At 48.2% G+C, this 22,208-nt stretch overlaps 1 protein-coding gene across 2 annotated transcripts in view; it reads left to right on the top strand.

Moving 5' to 3' along the window:
• snx17 (sorting nexin 17) overlaps positions 1–22,208 on the top strand; it is a 235,604-nt gene that overhangs the window by 115,161 nt on the left and 98,235 nt on the right. For both annotated transcript variants that reach the window (XM_084314817.1, XM_084314816.1), the window contains exons 5-7: positions 339–449; positions 4,315–4,405; positions 16,912–16,999. In XM_084314817.1, the coding sequence (XP_084170943.1) occupies positions 339–449; positions 4,315–4,405; positions 16,912–16,999 (290 nt within the window). The remainder of the gene's footprint in view (positions 1–338; positions 450–4,314; positions 4,406–16,911; positions 17,000–22,208) is intronic.

Genomic DNA, 22,208 nt, shown 5'->3' with positions numbered 1-22,208 from the left:
GGTAGTGAAAGGGTTAACCTTCTGTAGTGTGGTTGTGAAAGGGTTAACATTCTGTAGTATGGTAGTGAAAGGGTTAACCGTCTGTAGTGTGGTTGTGAAAGGGTTAACCTTCTGTATTGTCGCAGTGAAAGGGTAGTTTGGTAGTGTGGTAGTGAAAGGGTTAAAAAAAGGATACAGTGGGACAAATTGGAAAATGTTGAAATAAATCCAGAAATCTAAGAAGGGGCCTCCGTCATGGATAATGAAACCTCCAATCTGCTTCTATATCTAGTTTGATCGCTGTATTTAGTTGTTTTTATTATGAAGGATAACCTTAATGTTTTGTCTCTTTCTTGCAGGAGACCCAGCAGATCCCCACAGAAGAGGTCCCTCTAGATATCTGTCTCTCCAACGGCCAGAAGGTCTCGGTCAACATCCTGACTTCAGACCAGACGGAGGATGTTCTGGAGGTACATATCAGGGCTGCCTGCTAACCTGCAATTGTTTTTATATATATTTTTTTATCAAATACATTTTGGAATATAAAACAAAACATGACCGCACATAATATAATAATAATAAACAGAACATCACCAGACAATATTATCACAGACACCACACAAGACAAAAGACATTTCCACTCCCGCGCCCCCACCCCAGGACCCCCGGACCCCCCAGGACCAACACCCCAACCCCGCTCCGCTGCTAGATAGTGGCCTTAACCTTCTCGGCCGCTGCGACCCACAGCTCAATGCTGGCCTGTCCAACCCCAATCACACGTGCAGCAGAGATCGTCATATAAATGACATCCAGTCGTGTCAGAGACCAATTCATCATTGTGAGTTTCTCAGGTTGTTTCCACCTCATGGCTATCAGCTTCTTGGCTGCAGTGATACCCGCCAGAATGATCTTTTTTGTTGTATGGATGCCGGTAGTAATGATATATCATTTAGGAGTAGTGTTGGTCTAACCTGCTAACCTTTTAGAATAGTTTTAGATTATTCAGTTTACTGTGTGTCTCCTTTCAGAGTGCATGTGGCTGTTAGATGTACTCCTTACATCGGTTAGATGTACTCCTTAGTGCTTACAATCATCCCTATGTAGTTACTTCTGGTGCCTTGAGCTCTGGTACTGCCTTGAGGCGATTCACTCTTGTCTATAGTCACGTAGTAGTCTTTTTTTTCCATCCATTTCATTCAGTCCAATCCAATGTGTGCAGTACCATCCGGAGAGACGATAGGGGGCGGTATTTTCCCTGTTCGAGCTCAGACAGATCCCCACTGGTAACGTGAGGCTAGATTGATGAAAAATGAATGGAAATCGATAATAAAAAAAATAACAATTAAATAACGAGATTTCTCGTTCTTGGCACTCGACGCATGGCATGAACTAACGAGATTTCTCGTGGCTGGCACTCAAAGTGTTAAAAACGCACCACTAACTGTGGTACCACAAGCTAAACATGAATGTTGGTGGTGGTCGGAGGGGCCGTAGGCGATGATTATTCGCCACGCTTCCGTGAGTCTGCCTCAGGGCAGCTCTGGCTGCAATTGTAGCTTACCACCACCGGTATGACTGTGTATGAACGAATAATGGACTCTGTGAACTTGTGAAGCGCTCTGGGTGTCATGAAGAGCGCTATATAAATCCACGCCATTATTATTATTATTATTATTAAACCATGATGATACAACAGTCCCAGACGGCTTTGGCTGCAGGTCTGGCCTGCAGGTTGTGAAAGGTGGCTGTCTCTGCCGGGGTCCAGCCAGGTTTGATCAGGTTGTAAAGACAATGGAGCCACTCACTGTGTGCCAGACAGGCCACGGCACGGCTATACCCTGGCTAGTGGAGACCAGGCCACGGCACGGCTACACCCTGGCTGGTGGAGACCAGGGGCCACGGCACGGCTACACCCTGGCTAGTGGAGACCAGGCCACGGCACGGCTACACCCTGGCTAGTGGAGACCAGGCCACGGCACGGCTAAACCCTGGCTAGTGGAGACCAGGCCACGGCACGGCTACACCCTGGCTGGTGGAGACCAGGCCACGGCACGGCTACACCCTGGCTGGTGGAGACCAGGCCACGGCACGGCTACACCCTGGCTAGTGGAGACCAGGCCACGGCACGGCTACACCCTGGCTAGTGGAGACCAGGCCACGGCACGGCTACACCCTGGCTGGTGGAGACCAGGCCACGGCACGGCTACACCCTGGCTGGTGGAGACCAGGCCACGGCACGGCTACACCCTGGCTGGTGGAGACCAGGCCACGGCACGGCTACACCCTGGCTGGTGGAGACCAGGCCCCACACGTACTCCACCATTACTCCCGGAGATATAACAAGGCAGTCACTTCTCAGTGACCAAATGATACGAGCTGCCCTTTGTCACCGATAGCTGTAAAACAGCCTTTTATAGAGCGCTCTCCACCAAAACATTATGATGAGCGTCAGCCACACACCTCCCTGTGTGAAGGATGAGAGCGTGACACAGTCTGTGTGTGAAGGATGAGGGCGAGACAGTCTGTGTGTGAAGGATGAGGGCGTGACACAGTCTGTGTGTGAAGGATGAGGGCGTGACACAGTCTGTGTGTGAAGGATGAGGGCGTGACAGTCTGTGTGTGAAGGATGAGGGCGTGACACAGTCTGTGTGTGAAGGATGAGGGCGTGACACAGTCTGTGTGTGAAGGATGAGGGCGAGACACAGTCTGTGTGTGAAGGATGAGGGCGAGACACAGTCTGTGTGTGAAGGATGAGGGCGTGACACAGTCTGTGTGTGAAGGATGAGGGCGTGACACAGTCTGTGTGTGAAGGATGAGGGCGAGACACAGTCTGTGTGTGAAGGATGAGGGCGAGACACAGTCTGTGTGTGAAGGATGAGGGCGTGACATTTTTTATTTAAATTATTATTATAATTTTTTTTTAACTTTATTTTTTTAGCGTTTATCGCTTTTTCTGGTCAAGCATGACCGACAGATACAGGGTGAAACGGGATATAGAGCAGGGGAAGACATTCTGGCAAATGACGGCGGGTCCGGGAATCGAACTCTGAGTCCACCAGATCCGTGACGCAGCACGGTTTTCCCCGACGCAGAAATAGCGCCGAGATATGCGGTGAGCTACTGGAGCTCCCCTATTTAAATTTTTTTTAACGAATATTCGATTGTAAAAAAAATGAAATTGATCTTAACAGAAACGACTATTCGAATTTTCGAATATTCGGTCCCATCCCTAGTGACAGGCGAGACACAGTCTGTGTGTGAAGGATGAGGGCGAGACACAGTCTGTGTGTGAAGGATGAGGGCGAGACACAGTCTGTGTGTGAAGGATGAGGGCGAGACACAGTCTGTGTGTGAAGGATGAGGGCGAGACACAGTCTGTGTGTGAAGGATGAGGGCGTGACACAGTCTGTGTGTGAAGGATGAGGGCGTGACACAGTCTGTGTGTGAAGGATGAGGGCGTGACACAGTCTGTGTGTGAAGGATGAGGTCGTGACACAGTCTGTGTGTGAAGGATGAGGGCGTGACACAGTCTGTGTGTGAAGGATGAGGGCGTGACAGTCTGTGTGTGAAGGATGAGGGCGTGACACAGTCTGTGTGTGACGGATGAGGGCGTGACACAGTCTGTGTGTGAAGGATGAGGGCGAGACACAGTCTGTGTGTGAAGGATGAGGGCGTGACACAGGCTAAATTTATGAAAGCTTAGCGGTCAGTATATATATTTTTTGAATGGCAGTTTGACTCATGTTTTGCCTTCATCAGATATTGCAGCCTGGAAATTGCACTTAATTGCCTCCTCCACCACCGATGTGTAGCATCCAACCTTGGTTAACCCTTGCCAGGCGCCAACACACACAATGGCTGAAAGGCTAGGGAGACAAGGTTCCATATCAGCCAATTAAGGAGAGGGCTAATTATTAGGTGGCCTAGATATTGTAGCCATCATCATCTACTAAATGTGGCCATAATTTAAAAGGATGAATGTATATAACCCTTTCAGTTGTGTTTTTTTGTGTGTCATCTTAGAACTCTACCACTCTATATATAGACCGCTTCAGTGGAATTGCGTTGCTAGGGGAACAGCTTTGATTCAAGGTTGTTTCCCCCGTCAGCTATTGTATTGGCAAACACTGCAACAGGAAATACACCTGGAGTGATTTAGAATGTTTATGTTTGAACTTTGACACGGTTTATAGCTTCCAGCGGCCAGTAGCCAATGTGACAATTATTGTTCGAATATTCAGTTCTCAAAATGTTACCCGGTACGATTGTACACCTGAAAGAGTTAAATTTCATCCCTCAAATTATTTACCTCTTTGTTTTGTGTTTTCCTTGCAGGCCGTTGCCACCAAGCTGGACCTCCCAGACGAGCTGGTGGGGTACTTCAGCCTCTTCCTGGTCCGGGAGGTCGCAGACGGGAGCTTATCATGTAAGAAAGGACCTTTTCATCCCACAGCTGTATATTCTAGTTCTCTTTCTTCCAACATGGCTGCCTGTAACCATTGGTAACCACTTCCATGCATGATATTAACTATTCCGCAGTAATAAAACTGTTCCAGTCCAAGAGATTAGTGTTTGTGTTTGAGTTTGTACACACGAGTGAGTGAGTGAGTGAGTGCATGCTTTTGAGGGCCTGGCTTCACACTCCCGACCCCTGGATCCATCAGATAATAATAATAATAATAATAATAATAATAATTCATTACATTTATATAGCACTTAAATAACTTGCCCCCCTCGCACCCCCCATCCCCAACCCCCGGTGACATAACTCCCACTTCTACATGACTACAACTAACTGTGAACCGGACTTGCATTTGCTGCACTATACACTATACAATATGCCATCCATTCAACTGGACTGTCACTGTACTATTTATTGCACTAGCACTACTGCACTTGGGACATTGATATTATTGATATTATTATTATATGCTATATTCAGCCAGTGGTGATGCTCTAAACTCAATTTTGTTTCAATGTATGGTGGAAATTGCCTCCTTCACCACCACTGTGTTGGATTCTGGCAATCAGCCAATCTCATCTCATCATGGCTCCTTCGTGACTCTCTGTTGTGCGTTGTGTTTTATTGCAACCCCTGATAGTACATCCATAGTCATAAGAAACGACACTGCAACTTGATCTCTTTCCTTAGATCCTCATGTTTATTCTTATAGACATAGCCTCGTACTAGATGTAAACCAGTTCTGTATTGTCCTTGAAAAGTCTTTGAAAGGGGCGGCTAGGTGGCTTAGTGGGCAAGGCGCTCGCCACCAACGCAGGAGATGCTGGGTTCGAGCCCAGCTCTCGGCGTTGCTACCAGCTTGGCTGGTCGTTCATACTAATACAATTGGCAGTATTAGGGGGTGGGAAGCTGGTGGGTGGGGATCGGGCGTTGTGGACAGCGACTACAGGTCGGTTGGTGCGCCTGCGCAGTAGAATCAGGAAGCAACGAGGGCGGCGTGTCCCTCCCACGCAGACCCTCGCCGCTGAGAGATTGCGCTGTGCAGGTGAAAAGATGTGACGGCTGCCTCCTCGTGTACCGGAGGGGACACGTGATGCAAGGCATCGTCCACATTGCAGCCGGCCAGTGGGAGGCATGGCCTAACAACGTTCAGAGACGGGAGGGTAGAATTGGACGATACGAAATTGGGGACGGGAGAAAAATATAAAAATGGGGAGAAAAAGTAGATAAAAAAAAAAAGTCTTTGGAAGGAACTAAATTCATTATTCTAATGGATTTCTCCTTTCACCCCGCTCGGTGGTTGTCGCAGCCTAGCTGTTTATCCAAAAAGCCTTCCCTGTCGTCGTGGCACTTCAGTCCTCCCCTCCCGCGGGGAGGGGGGGGGGTGTTAGAAATCGTTTCAAAGTCTCTGATCAAGCTCTTCTCGTCTGTGCGTCGAATCTGAATCTAACTTCCCCGGAAGGAAACTCACATTATAATATTCTCGCCATAGCAACGACAGGCCCGGCCCTCTTCTCGCTGCTATGTGACACGCTGTCTATTGACCCAGATCACTATGGCAGCGGTGATGTTGATGTTAACTTACCCCAAACAAACGCTGTGGCTATCGGCTGTTGATGATAACTAGGGGTGCACGATATAGATTTTTTGACCCCGATACCGATAACTTTATGCTCTTCAAGGCCGATACAGATACCGATAACCGATATTTATTGTATTATACAAATTTTAAATGTATATTCCTGTAGTTTTGACCTAACCAGATTTATCATGACATGAGCGTTACTACTATGAACAAAACAAAGCCAAGACAACAGTTTTGACTGATAGTGACCATATTTATTTTTCCAAATAAATATAATTTGAATCAGAAAATTCACAATCCGTCAATAACTTATAATACATCCAACCTAACAAGTCACCTGCAACATCACCACCGCTACGATGGTGTGTTAAAAGCCTACAACGACGCGCAAGCAGCTAAAGCTGCTGTGAATCCAAAGCCAGCTACAAAGGAACCCGCGGCGCTTGTATCTATTGACGAAGCATTTGCTAAATTAAAGAAGTTTGACAAATGACCCAAGGGCTCAAGCCGCTAGCTTTTAAGCAGTGCTTGGTGGTGCAAATTAACCTGGCTACTACGGAGCAATAAGTGACTGCGTATTCAACCAAGGGTTGCATCACAGTCATGAAAGGGGCTAGATTTGCAGCAGCTTTAGCTGTGCGTCGTCGTAGGCTTTTAACACAATAACACACCATCGTAGCGGTGGTGATGTTGCAGGTGACTTGTTAGGTTGGATGTATTATAAGTTGTTGCCCTTTTCCCTCCTCATGGAACTTCTGCATTGCATTTGTTACAAATAGCAAGCAAACTTTTTTCCTCAAACTATTCCCACACTACTGACGCCATCTTTCTTTACATCCGCGCTGCCTCTGAAACTTACGTGGCTACGTCACAGCCAAGAAAGGGAGCGCTGGATTTGTGTAAAACGCCCTCTTCCTAAACCACACGCTATCAGTCGTACCACAGTACTGGCAAAACGGGAGGAGCCTACAGTAAAAACAAACGCCCTTCATCCCAATTCACCCACACCGCATTTTTTTTTTTACCAAAAAATATATTATATTATCGGAGCTATCAATAACGTTATCGGGTTTATCGGGATGATGTCATAGTTGCTGATATCGGCCAGATAATTATCGGGTGTGCAGCCCTAATGATAACAGCACAGCTTCATCTGCTGGGGTTAGTCAGCTCCTAACACACACTCTCTCTCTGTTATCCTCCTCCTCTGAGATGACTGAGTAGATGCTGTCATCCACCAATATTTTACATTATATACCCACCAATATTTTACATTATACACCTTGAAAAACATAGACATCCTTCAACTGGTAGCACCCAACCTTGGTCTATGCAGGCTCAATGGCTGCCATACACTGGCACCAGGCACACATCACACTACACAATGGCTCAGGATCCCGGTGGGGGTCCTCTTGTCTAGCAGGTTTGCTTTTCCATTTCTTCTCCCCAGACATCTCCCTGTGCCAGACGATGTTGTTTTGAGTCGGACCAACTGCCAACTGAGCTCCAGTCCTAAGCTGGAGGAATCTAGTGGATATCGGGAGACTTTTTTTTTGTCTGTTTCTCGGCACAGCGTTTTGGATCTGAAAAATAGGAGATATATACTGTATGAGGAAGTACTAGGCTTGTGTGTTAGATAGAAACCCAACTGCTGGATCAACCTCCCATCAATCAACAGGAGCGGTAGAACTTATTGACGGCACAGGATTCCAGAGGGGATTTATTTAGTGTCTTGACTCCCAACACAAGAGATTACTCTCTTTCTCAAAGCGGTACACCGTCCATCAATAGCCATAGAGCCGTGTGCCGGGTACAAAGTGTGGCCATTTTTAACCTGCGTACTTGGTTTCTGCAGTTTCCCTTAAAGACAACATCTGTAGGTGTTTTTTTGGTCACTACCACACTACAGAAGGTTAACCTTTCACTACCACACTACAGAAGGTACCTTTCACTACCACACTACAGAAGGTTAACCTTTCACTACCACACTACAGACGGTTAACCCTTTCACTACCACACTACAGAAGGTTAACCCTTTCACTACCACACTACAGAAGGTTAACCCTTTCACTACCACACACTACAGAAGGTTAACCTTTCACTACCACACTACAGCAGGTTAACCTTTCACTACCACACTACAGCAGGTTAACCCTTTCACTACCACACTACAGAAGGTTAACCCTTTCACTACCACACTACAGAAGGTTAACATTTCACTACCACACTACAGAAGGTTAACCTTTCACTACCACACTACAGAAGGTACCTTTCACTACCACACTACAGAAGGTTAACCTTTCACTACCACACTACAGACGGTTAACCCTTTCACTACCACACTACAGAAGGTTAACCCTTTCACTACCACACTACAGAAGGTTAACCCTTTCACTACCACACACTACAGAAGGTTAACCTTTCACTACCACACTACAGCAGGTTAACCCTTTCACTACCACACTACAGAAGGTTAACCCTTTCACTACCACACTACAGAAGGTTAACATTTCACTACCACACTACAGAAGGTTAACCTTTCACTACCACACTACAGAAGGTACCTTTCACTACCACACTACAGAAGGTTAACCTTTCACTACCACACTACAGACGGTTAACCCTTTCACTACCACACTACAGAAGGTTAACCCTTTCACTACCACACTACAGAAGGTTAACCTTTCACTACCACACTACAGAAGGGTAACCTTTCACTGCCACATGACAAAGGGTTAACCCTTTCACTACCACACTACAGAAGGTTAACCCTTTCACTACCACACTACAGAAGGTTAACTGTCTGTAGTGTGGTAGTGAAAGGTTAACCTTCTGTAGTGTGGCAGTGAAAGGTTAACCTTCTGTAGTGTGGGTAGTGAAAGGGTTAACCTTCTGTAGTGTGGTAGTGAAAGGGTTAAAGAGCAGCACGTAGCGCTCGCTCCAGCCTGGTCGAGGGGCAGTGGCAGCGTTTTACACACCGGACGGCTAACTGGGGTGTTTTCTCAGTCGTTTTATTTGTAGTGTGTTTTGCTCATTATTTCTTGATGGATGCCCACCAGCCCAGCAGCAGCAGCAGGTCCTCCCGCCAGCTGGAGTCCCTGGAGACCAGGCGTCAGCTAGAGACACTCACTATCGGCTGGTGCAGTACACACGGTGCATGCACACTAGGCCTGTCCCCCACTAAGGATTTGTATACCGGCCAAAATTTGCCGATAGTCGACTGGTAGTATATATAATTGTATATATATATATATATATATATATTTTTTTTTTATCATTCCATTTGGGCTGTGGGGGGTGCTTAACACATTCCCTGCCACGCTTCTATCCATCAATGTATGATCACTGCCACCAGTCTAAGCCTATGGAGATGTTCACCTTCTTTGCAGGGCTATAACTTTTTAAATTGTTTTGCTAAATTGACATTACTATGGCCCATTCAACATCGATTACCGTACTTTTCGGACTATAAGCCGTGGCTTTTCCCACCATTTTTCGACCCTGCGGCTTATATAACGGTGCGGCTTATATGTGGACAAAACCCGAAAATCGAAATATTGCTTTTTTTACTGCATTGAAATGTTATTTATCTGTTCCCTTATTTACTTAATACAACTTGTAAATGAGTTAATTCTTGTTATTTGTCCGACAGTATTGTGTCCCAATGGGAGTCATTCTCTGTAGAGGTGGGAACTTAAAGTTCAATATAAGAACGGCCATGCACCACCACCCACAGAATCGAGAAAGAGCAATCAATCTGTCAATCCTTTCCGTGTCCGGGCCGGGTGAGGTTTCCCGTGTTGAGTCAAATTAAGCCGCAGGCTCCACTCCTTACATATGGTAATTAAACATTAAAACACATGCGGCTTATAGTCAGGTGCGGCTTATAGTGCGAAAAGTATGGTATCTATCGTTCAGGATGTAGGAACGTTATACTTTTTCATTCATAGATTCATACGAAAATACCGTCTAGAATATAAATACGTTTTTATCGTTTTCTGCAGTAATTCCTACAACGCTATAGGCCTAACGCATAATATAGATTATCGATTGCAGTTTATTCGCGATACACGCTATATTAAAAAATCCAACTGAATACGATCCTAAACATTATGACTCATCATGCGCGGATGAAAGGGGGGGGGGGGTTGTTTATAATTCCGTGATCGTCAGTAAATGCTTTATGTAGTATGGGTGATATATTGATCAGAGCAGTTTGCATTGAAAAGAATAAACAATCAAGCTGAAAGTAACGTTACTGTCCTCTTACCGTTCGCCGATGAGACTGGAGGAAAAAGATCCCACTTATTTGACGTCGATCGACTAGATCCATTTCCGGTTTGTATGGCGCAATAAACGCCCAAATCATATCGATTATTGAGTTATGGCAGCGATCCATATACACGGATGTGTGTCTAGAGTCCTGCAACAATATGTGACTGCCGGACGGATTTCCCAGATGCACCGAGATCACCAGAGATCCATTTCCGGTTGTAACTCGCCCGATCATCCACCAGGCGGTGGTATTGAAGCGTTGCACGGTTGTGCAGAGTCCCACTGTCTCAGCAGAGGCTGGGTGGCGGAATTATGAATACCATGGCGAAAAAATTAAATATGATCTCAATAACGTCATACGCCGTGGCTTGGCGGAATTCACATGACCAGCAAACCCGTCGTACAACGTTATTGGCGGTCAATGTGTTAATGTCTGAAGGAGTCGACTGAAGGCTTCTTGTCCTCTGCGAAAGCATGCAATTGGTCCACTGATGGATACTTCTTGATATTTTTCTAGTCGTGTGTTCATTAGACGGGGGAAATCCTCTTTCTGTGCCTCTGTGCCCGTTTTATTAGGCAGTTAGCCTCTCCGGTATGCGCGCCATTAGCATTAGCCACGCTTCTAGGCCTCTTTGCTTTTGGAAAGAATGATGATTATTATTATTTATTATTATTTATTATATTTATTCGAATCCCCCCCGCCTCTCCCCGTAAGGGAGAGGGGAGTTGGGAACCGCGGCGGCGCACGAGGGTCCGGAGCCACCTCGCGCTCAGGTTTTATGGTTCTCGTTAAGTCGGGCTCGCCCGGTCTTCCCCGGGCCGGTTCACCCATCCTTTCGGGGGGGATCCGGACACCGGTCGGGACAGAGCCTTGGGGACTACAGGTATTCACTCTTGGTCGACGGGAAGGGGAGAGAGGCGCGCGCCTCGGCTCCTCAACAGACCCGTCCACCGTCTACGGGCTCCCGACTGCCGCCCGTCCGCCCTCGGCCAGAGTTGTTTCCAACGCAACCACCTCCTGCCATGAAGCTTGCGCCCCGTGGCCGAAAAAGGCTGGTATTCGTTAATGATCCTTCCGCAGGTTCACCTACGGAAACCTTGTTACGACTTTTACTTCCTCTAGTCTAGATAGTCAAGTTTGATCGTCTTCCTGGCGCTCCGCCAGGGCCGTGACCGTCCTCAGTGGGGCCGATCCGAGGACCCCAATCGGTAGTAGCGACGGGCGGTGTGTAGTGACCCTGGGACCAGTTGTAATGCCAGTAGGTGAAAGGCTGTGGTAGGGATTTGTACCATCCTAGCATGCGTGTCTTTCATGGTGTGGGAGAAAGTCGGAGTACTCTGAGCAGGGTTTGCACAAGGTCCTTGGAAGTGCTTTCAGTGCTTGATTTTTTTTTTACCAAAATAATCGAGGCCTGGAATTCCTTGAAAAAAGCAATTCTTTTTACAAGGTGCTTAAAAAGTCCTTGAAATTTAAATCAACCATTCGCATTGAAAGTGTTGTTCATCCATATGATCAAATTGTTCTGAATCAAGAAATACACTATTTTTTATTTAAAGTGTAACTAATTGTCGGAAATTGGTTTTAAGCCATAAATATTGGATGTTTCTATAAAAAAACTGCATTTAAAAGTGAATTGTATCCTTTTAAATGCCCTTTTGAAATGAAAAATAGTGCTTAGAAAGGTACTTGAAAGTCCTTTAATTTCATTTTGCAATGTCTGTGGGAACCCTGTCTGTGGGAACCCTGTCTGTGGGAACCCTGTCTGAGGAAACCCTGTCTGAGGAAACCCTGTCTGTGGGAACCCTGTCTGAGGAAACCCTGTCTGTGGGAACCCTGTCTGTGGGAACCCTGTCTGAGGAGACCCTGTCTGAGGAAACCCTGTCTGAGGAAACCCTGTCTGAGGAAACCCTGTCTGAGGGAACCCTGTCTGAGGAAACCCTGTCTGTGGGAACCCTGTCTGTGGAAACCCTGTCTGTGGGAACCCTGTCTGTGGGAACCCTGTCTGAGGGAACCCTGTCTGAGGAAACCCTGTCTGTGGGAACCCTGTCTGAGGAAACCCTGTCTGAGGGAACCCTGTCTGAGGAAACCCTGTCTGTGGGAACCCTGTCTGTGGAAACCCTGTCTGAGGAAACCCTGTCTGTGGGAACCCTGTCTGTGGGTGATATATTGATCAGAGCAGTTTGCATTGAAAAGAATAAACAATCAAGCTGAAAGTAACGTTACTGTCCTCTTACCGTTCGCCGATGAGACTGGAGGAAAAAGATCCCACTTATTTGACGTCGATCGACTAGATCCATTTCCGGTTTGTATGGCGCAATAAACGCCCAAATCATATCGATTATTGAGTTATGGCAGCGATCCATATACACGGATGTGTGTCTAGAGTCCTGCAACAATATGTGACTGCCGGACGGATTTCCCAGATGCACCGAGATCACCAGAGATCCATTTCCGGTTGTAACTCGCCCGATCATCCACCAGGCGGCGGTATTGAAGCGTTGCACGGTTGTGCAGAGTCCCACTGTCTCAGCAGAGGCTGGGTGGCGGAATTATGAATACCATGGCGAAAAAATTAAATATGATCTCAATAACGTCATACGCCGTGGCTTGGCGGAATTCACATGACCAGCAAACCCGTCGTACAACGTTATTGGCGGTCAATGTGTTAATGTCTGAAGGAGTCGACTGAAGGCTTCTTGTCCTCTGCGAAAGCATGCAATTGGTCCACTGATGGATACTTCTTGATATTTTTCTAGTCGTGTGTTCATTAGACGGGGGAAATCCTCTTTCTGTGCCTCTGTGCCCGTTTTATTAGGCAGTTAGCCTCTCCGGTATGCGCGCCATTAGCATTAGCCACGCTTCTAGGCCTCTTTGCTTTTGGAAAGAATGATGATTATTATTATTTATTATATTTATTCGAATCCCCCCCGCCTCTCCCCGTAAGGGAGAGGGGAGTTGGGAACCGCGGCGGCGCACGAGGGGCCGGAGCCACCTCGCGCTCAGGTTTTATGGTTCTCGTTAAGTCGGGCTCGCCCGGTCTTCCCCGGGCCGGTTCACCCATCCTTTCGGGGGGGATCCGGACACCGGTCGGGACAGAGCCTTGGGGACTACAGGTATTCACTCTTGGTCGACGGGAAGGGGAGAGAGGCGCGCGCCTCGGCTCCTCAACAGACCCGTCCACCGTCTACGGGCTCCCGACTGCCGCCCGTCCGCCCTCGGCCAGAGTTGTTTCCAACGCAACCACCTCCTGCCATGAAGCTTGCGCCCCGTGGCCGAAAAAGGCTGGTATTCATTAATGATCCTTCCGCAGGTTCACCTACGGAAACCTTGTTACGACTTTTACTTCCTCTAGTCTAGATAGTCAAGTTTGATCGTCTTCCTGGCGCTCCGCCAGGGCCGTGACCGTCCTCAGTGGGGCCGATCCGAGGACCCCAATCGGTAGTAGCGACGGGCGGTGTGTAGTGACCCTGGGACCAGTTGTAATGCCAGTAGGTGAAGGGCTGTGGTAGGGATTTGTACCATCCTAGCATGCGTGTCTTTCATGGTGTGGGAGAAAGTCGGAGTACTCTGAGCAGGGTTTGCACAAGGTCCTTGGAAGTGCTTTCAGTGCTTGATTTTTTTTTTACCAAAATAATCGAGGCCTGGAATTCCTTGAAAAAAGCAATTCTTTTTACAAGGTGCTTAAAAAGTCCTTGAAATTTAAATCAACCATTCGCATTGAAAGTGTTGTTCATCCATATGATCAAATTGTTCTGAATCAAGAAATACACTATTTTTTATTTAAAGTGTAACTAATTGTCGGAAATTGGTTTTAAGCCATAAATATTGGATGTTTCTATAAAAAAACTGCATTTAAAAGTGAATTGTATCCTTTTAAATGCCCTTTTGAAATGAAAAATAGTGCTTAGAAAGGTACTTGAAAGTCCTTTAATTTCATTTTGCAATGTCTGTGGGAACCCTGTCTGTGGGAACCCTGTCTGTGGGAACCCTGTCTGTGGGAACCCTGTCTGAGGAAACCCTGTCTGAGGAAACCCTGTCTGTGGGAACCCTGTCTGAGGAAACCCTGTCTGTGGGAACCCTGTCTGTGGGAACCCTGTCTGAGGAAACCCTGTCTGAGGAAACCCTGTCTGAGGAAACCCTGTCTGAGGGAACCCTGTCTGAGGAAACCCTGTCTGTGGGAACCCTGTCTGTGGAAACCCTGTCTGTGGGAACCCTGTCTGTGGGAACCCTGTCTGAGGGAACCCTGTCTGAGGAAACCCTGTCTGTGGGAACCCTGTCTGAGGAAACCCTGTCTGAGGGAACCCTGTCTGAGGAAACCCTGTCTGTGGGAACCCTGTCTGTGGAAACCCTGTCTGAGGAAACCCTGTCTGTGGGAACCCTGTCTGTGGGAACCCTGTCTGAGGAACCCTGTCTGAGGAAACCCTGTCTGAGGAAACCCTGTCTGTGGGAACCCTGTCTGTGGGAACCCTGTCTGAGGAAACCCTGTCTGAGGAAACCCTGTCTGAGGAAACCCACACAGATGTCTGGAGAACAAACCCAGAGAGGCCCCCCGGCGGGGTGTGCTCCCCCTGCTGGCTGTGAGGCAACGGTGCTGCAGTAACCACTGACTATTTTAATCTTGTCAAAGAAAGTTCAGAGGTCTAAGGGCTTGTGTCCATAGCGGACGTTTTATGAGTCGTCAGCTCCTTTCTGTCATTCATTTCTATGCTACAGACGCGACAGGCGCGCTCCTTTTCCCAGCGCCGCGCCTCGCGTTTTAGCGCTCTCGGCGGCCAGCGTGTTTGGGCGGAGCGCTCCCAGCGCCTAAAGTTGAAACTAGTTCAACTTTTGGAGAGGAGCGGCGCTCGTCAAGGTAACTTTTTCCGACCGACCAATCAACATCGAGCAAGTGGGGGAGCCGCGGCAGTCGCGAGACTCAGGAAAACGCTCTGAGCTTTTTTTGTTTTTGTTTTTCAAAGCGGTCCGCCTTGAAAAAAACGTCCGCTATGGACACAAGCCCTAACCGGCCCTCACACGTCTTTTAACCCCCTTTCACTGCCACACTACAGAAGATTAACCCTTTACTATCACACTACCGACGTGTGATAGTAAAGGGTTAACCTTCTGTAGTGTGGCAGTGAAAGGGTTAACCTGCCTTTGTGTGGCAGTGAAAGGGTTAACCTTCTGTGTATTGTCGCAGTGAAAGGGTTAACAGTTTGGTAGTGCGGCAGTGAAAGGGTTAATACAAGTATGCACAGGCGCCCACACGCACCCCGTTCTGCCAGTCCTGCTGGTTTCTGTCCAGATGGACTCTTCTCATCCTTCATTGTTTGTTGTCTCCAGCATTAACCAAAATGTCTCTGGGATCACTCTGTCCTCATCCTCCCTTCTTACTTTCTCTTTCCCTCTCTCTCTCGTCTCACACTATTCTCACTTTTTTTCTTTTTTTTTTTCACTTTTTCTCCTCCTGTTTTTCTGTGTTTTTCTCCCCATCCCAATTTAGTCGTTATGCCAATTCCCCCCTCCCCTTCCTGGTCGTTGCTTGCATGTGCCCCCACTGGTCGGTCTAGGGAGCCCTGAAGTCTATCGGATGCTTCCTCCGAGACATAGGAGACAGCCAGCAGCATCTTTTCACCTGCCAGCGCGGTCTCTCATTGGTGAGGTGTAACGTGTGGGAGGTTGCTGTGCAGGCGCCCTGACCGACCTGTAGGAGTCGCTGTTTACAACGACCAGAATACCACCCCACCGGCTTCCCTCCCGCTGACTCTGCCAATTGAGCCGGTATGACGGCTGGCCCAAGCCGGAGGCAACGCTGACAGCCGGATTCGATGCCAGTGGCTCTCGCGTTGGTGACGAGCGCTTAGTCCGCTGCGCCACCCAGCCACCTTATTCTCACTTGTTCTATCACTCATCTCACTATTGTCTCTCTGTCACACTTTCTCTCTCTTGTCTCACTCTCCTCTCACTCTTTTTCTCTCATCTCACTCTTTTTCTCTCTGCCAATTTCTCACAGTCTGTCTGTCTGTGACAGATTAGCTCCCTTCTATTTTCTAATTGTTTGTGTCGGTGTGTTTTATTTTTGGAGAAGAGAAAAACAAGATGTCGGCTGTTGAATGTCACGCTGGGGGGCAGCCAGAGGCCGCAGGTTACTTCACTCCAGGTGTTCTTAGCTGCGACTAGAGACGCTATATATCGCTCTGTTGGCGGGTCAGTCTGACCCTCTAGTGGCCACAGTGTTCACCCTAGGAGGCTGACGTGTGTGTGTGTGTGTGTGTGTGTGTGTGAATGCATGTGCGTACAAGGTCCCAGCTATTGCAGATAGGGGTATCCTCTGTTGTCGGGTAGTGGATTGGAAATTATAGTAGATTTGTCTGTATTTATTTTAAGTTACTGATTTTGTGTGTTACTGTGTACACTTTGTCACACAATTGCACAATACATGCTTGTTAAAACTCTCTCTATTTCTCTTTCTCTTCTCTCCCTCTCCCTCTCCCTCTCTCTATTTCTCTCTCTCTCCCTCTCCCTCTCTCTATTTCTCTCTCTCTCTCTCTCTCTCTCTCTCTCTCTCTCTCTCTCTCTCTCTCTCTCTCTCTCTCTCTCTCTCTCTCTCTCTCTCTCTCTCTCTCTCAGTTGTACGAAAGCTGCAGGAGTTTGAACTGCCTTATGTGTCCATAACCAGCTTGCGGTGCTCCGAGTTTCACATAGTTCTTCGGAAAAGGTACCAAACACTCATTCACACACTGAATCAAAGGTACTAAACACTCATTCACACACTGAATTAAAGGTACCTAAACACTCACTCACACTGTGAATTAAAGGTACCTAAACACCCAGCCACTCACACTGTGAATTAAAGGTACCTAAACACCCACTCACACTGTGAATTAAAGGTACCTAAACACTCACTCACACTGTGAATTAAAGGTACCTAAACACCCAGCCACTCACACTGTGAATTAAAGGTACCTAAACACTCACTCACACTGTGAATTAAAGGTACCTAAACACTCACCCACACTGTGAATCAAAGGTACCTAAATGACAGTCACTCACACTGTGTGAATTAAAGGTACCTAAACACCCACTCACACTGTGAATTAAAGGTACCTAAACGACAGTCACTCACACTGTGTGAATTAAAGGTACCTAAACACCCACTCACACTGTGAATTAAAGGTACCTAAACGACAGTCACTCAAACTGTGTGAATTAAAGGTACCTAAACACTCACTCACACTGTGAATTAACGGTACCTAAACACCCACCCACTCACACTGTGAATTAAAGGTACCTAAACAACAGTCACTCACACTGTGAATTAAAGGTACCTAAACACCCACCCACTCACACTGTGAATTAAAGGTACCTAAACACCCACTCACACTGTGAATTAAAGGTACCTAAACGACAGTCACTCACACTGTGAATTAAAGGTACCTAAACACCCACTCACACTGTGAATTAAAGGTACCTAAACACCCACTCACACTGTGAATTAAAGGTACCTAAACACCCACCCACTCACACACACTGTGAATTAAAGGTACCTAAACAACAGTCACTCACACTGTGAATTAAAGGTACCTAAACACCCACTCACTCTATGAATTAAAGGTACCTAAACAACGGCTGCTGTTCATTGTGACTGAAAAGCGCTGATCTAGTACCCGAGGGGTTTTCATGCATTATTGATATTATTATTTACATTTAAATGAATGGTACATAAACTGGATCAGTTGAACTTAGAAATAATTCAAGCAGGGCGGTCAGGTGGCGTAACGGAGATTGCGTTCGTCACCAACCCCGGAGCGGCTGGATTCGCCTCCAGCTCCCAGCTCCGGGGTTGTCACCAGCTTGGCTGGCCATTCACACTAATACAATTGGCAGTATTAGAGGGTGGGAGAAGCTGGCGGGGTGGGTCCGGGTCGTTGTAAAACAGCGACTCCTACTGTTGTGAAGGGCCAGATTAAACCGAATATATATATTTATTTATATATATATATTTAATTGTATTTGTATATTCTCTAATATTCCCTGATATCCCTTGTATATTCCTTGTACAATATGCATTGAATATCCATTCTAGCCTACTGAACATCCCATAATAGTCTCCATTCTACTATTGGTCGAGACCTTGGTGCCAGGCTGCCATACCCCTCAGACCCAGTTCAAACGTACCGCTCCACATGTACGAACAAGTCCTAGTTCCGCGTAGGAATCTGGCTACCGCACCACTAATGGGACTATTTGTTCATAGTGCGTATATATACTGCGCTACTAAAGTAGGACTTTCTTTTCAGTCCAGTTTCTTACCCTCCAATAGAGTCACAGACGTAAAGCCTCCCCGCGACGCCACGTGTGGGAGTAAGGCCAAGTTCGCCTACCATCGGTATTGAGACATCGTGTATATTAATATTTGAATAGTCATATTTGGCACTATATCGTCGAGTTGGACGTAGTCTATTAAGCTAATAATAGTCTGTTAATATATAGTGCTTCGTGCGGTGAGAATACTACCGTAGTCAGTACCCCATCGTTTCGGGCAGAGAACTGGCTGCTTACCCAGGGTGGTTGACCCCATGGGAAGCTGCACCCGAGGAGCCCCAGAGCCGACGAGCGAGTGGACCTGTATACCGGATTATTCTACCGACGACAGCCCGCCTTCCCAGGCACGGATTATGCTTTGTATACTTTGATTATTCCATGGATAAAGACCCCCGACACTGCCGTGTGTTGGAACCCCCCCCCCTGGAGAGGACGCAAGGTGAGGAGACGCTCTGCAAGACGAGGTCGCTTCACGTCTCTCCCCCGTGGACCGGAGAGAGCCGGCCCACAAAGAGTCCACCTGCTTTCATCTGTGGTCCAAGGATCGCCGGCGCATTGAACGGCACTACAGTGGGTTCACCTGGGATACCCTTGGCCGGACGAGGCAGCCGGATTCTACCCCCCCCCCCCCCCTCCTACTCCTGTCGGCTTACAAGCGACCGGATTAACCCCCTCTAGTGTATCTAGTATATAATCATTAAAGTATCATTGCTGTTATTCCTTAACTATTCCAGGTCGTATATTTACCACCTGCGCCTTCAGAGATTGGACATTCTCTATTGATATACCGACGAATACTCTTTGCCATAAAAGTGCATACTATTTCAATTCATAAATGTAATTAAGTGATTAAGTGCTTGTTCTACACACCATCGCTGTGTAGGAATAAAGACCTGTTTCGACTTCGTACATTTGTGTTGGATCCGTTTCATCTACGTGAGAGTGTTTATGATAATATATTTATGCCGTGTACTGGGTGGCCGAATATTAAGTACAAAGGTAGTGGTAGTAAGTATCATATCTAGTAATACAGTCAGGGAATTGTACCCCTCAGTTACAATTGGTCCTTCGAGCCGGATGGTAATTAGTGTAATATTAATATAGTGTTATTAATATTGAAATGGCCTATGATGAACACTCCACGAAACGATCCTCCTAACCAACGCCCGCAGCGCGAACGACGGCTCCCTCAGTACTTAGAGGCTTACGCTGTCAGTCAACAACCTAGTCTTCTACTAACAGTAAACGCGGTAAAACTAGAAAGTAAAAGTATGTCTAACCCCAACGCCCAGACTACCCGGACCATAGAGGCCCCTACGGGCTCTAATGTAACTGACCAGGTTCACGGTGGGGACCAGTGGGAACCAGACATGACTTCACACCCCGCCAGTACTGAAGAAGTAGTCCCCGATGAGTCCCGGGAGGAATACAACGCCACCGAGAGAGAACTCGGCACGGAAGAAGACGGGGAGAGCACCGTGGAGATAGAACTCCAAGGCTCCGCAAGGAGTACCCCGAGGGAAGGCTCCCCTATACAACCGCCTTCTCCCAGCGAGGCAGAGAGGACCCTACAGCAGGCCTTCCTCATCAGCCTGAACGCCGCTGCTGAACGCGACCGACTGCAGATCCAGCAGCGAAGCGAACACGAGCAGATACGTCTAGAAATAAGACGCATTCAGATGGAAGAGAATGTGGCCCGAGAACGAGCCGGTGCTCAACGGGACGCAGCGCGCGACAGACAGCAGTCGCAACTAATAGAACAGCTGATCAGACGGACAACACCCTCTCCCTCCGCCAGAGGCTCCAGGAACTCGTCTAGACACACCTCCAGGGCGGCATCCCCTAGCCGAGTAAACAACCCTGAACTTGACCAACAGACGAGGTCTATACCCCCCACAGACCACCTCCCCCCACCGGTCCAAGCGAGACCTAGCAACCGGGAAGGAGCAGCATATCCTGTGGAGAGGCTAAACCAGAGACTACAAGCACTGGATGACCTAACTGAAGACGAAGAGGAAGAGGAGGAGAACCACGCCCGAAGACAGCACAGTACTCTACCGGACCAGGAGGCCCGGTACAGCCCAGGCTATACTCCCGCGGAGCTGCGCTACAGACCCCCGACTCTATACCCGGGTGAGCACGACGCACGACCCGCACCGAGGAACAGCACCTGGACAAGCGGGCCATGGTACACTGCCGGTACCAGCCCATACCAAGGAGCGGGAGGAGACTCGCCTAGGAGGCCTCTCCCCCAACGCTCGCCGATGTATCCACAGTCAGCGTCATACATTGGCACGCCTATGGTACCCGACTTCACCCAAGAGAACCGGGCCCAGTATACAAAACTCCGCATGTGTCTGGAGACCATGTTGGTGGATGTATTGGATGAACGCCACAAATACGCCATCCTACTGAAGCACTTAAAGGTACCCCGCGCACATAATATAGCGCTCGCCTACGCGACTTCCACCACCCCATACACAGCAGCGCTGGTAGCATTGGACCAGAGGTATGGGCGCATATGGGATTACGTGATCCAGGAGATCCGACACATCGACCGCTTACCCCCAGCAATAGACAATCGAGCACTGGACGACCTGTCCATCAGAGTGCAGTCCCTGGTAGGGATGTTGGGAGCGCAAAGAGAGAAGGGGAGGCATGAACTTTACGCCAACTCAAATGTGGAAAGGATCCTGGAGAAGCTGCCGCCCGCTCGTCAGGAGCGCTTTAGGCGGCAGAGGGACCACAGAGACCCGAATGGCCCCGAACCGAACCTCCTCGATCTAGCAGACTTCCTGGCGAGAGAAGTCAGCAGCCTACGGCTAGATACATTCGGACGGAGCACCCCTGGCTCCAGAGAAGGAACCAGACGACTAAATGATGGAAGAAGATCGGTGACTGTGATGCACCAATCGGAGTCAGTACCGAGCAGCAGGAGCCACAGTACCCCCTCCAGAACGGAGAAGTGGAAGATAGTGTGCCCCTACTGTGAGAAAGAACACTGGCTAGCGCAATGTGACTCCTTCCCCAAGCTGAACGCGGAGGAAGCAGGTCAATGGATAAAGTCCAACAAGCGCTGTTTTCGCTGTGCGCGCTCACACATGGCAGCCGAATGCCGCTTAAAGAAAAGGTGCACCAAGTGCGATGGAGCCCATCTGGACATACTTCACGACAGTAACAGACGGCGCCCTTCACCTGCACCATCCAGCCGCAAAGCGAGCGTCATGTACATCGATCCCGCCAGCAGCAGTGGAGCCCGAGTACTCCTAAAAGTAGTGCGTGTGACACTAAGCTACCAGAATAAAGTCCTGGACACTTACGCCGTCCTCGATGACGGGTCAGAGAAGACCCTGCTGCTCGCCTCCGCTGCGGCCCAGCTAGGGCTGCGGGGAAGCGAAACCCAAATGACAATTCGGACAATAAGACGAGATTTGAAGACGATAAAGGGCGAGAATGTCACATTCTCTATCGCAGCAAGCGGCCAGCCTGAGCGACGGTACCAGATTGCAGACGCTTTCACCAGCCAAGAAATAGGACTGTCGCGGTACACATACCCCGTCGCCAAGCTGATGGAGAAATATGCACATCTGCGCAAGTTACCG

This window comes from Notolepis coatsorum (genome assembly GCF_963971535.1).
Source record: "Notolepis coatsorum genome assembly, chromosome: 5".
Taxonomy (NCBI): Eukaryota; Metazoa; Chordata; class Actinopteri; order Aulopiformes; family Paralepididae; genus Notolepis; species Notolepis coatsorum.
The sequence above is the reverse complement of the archived record's forward strand: the minus strand, read 5'-3'. Positions and strand labels throughout refer to the sequence as shown.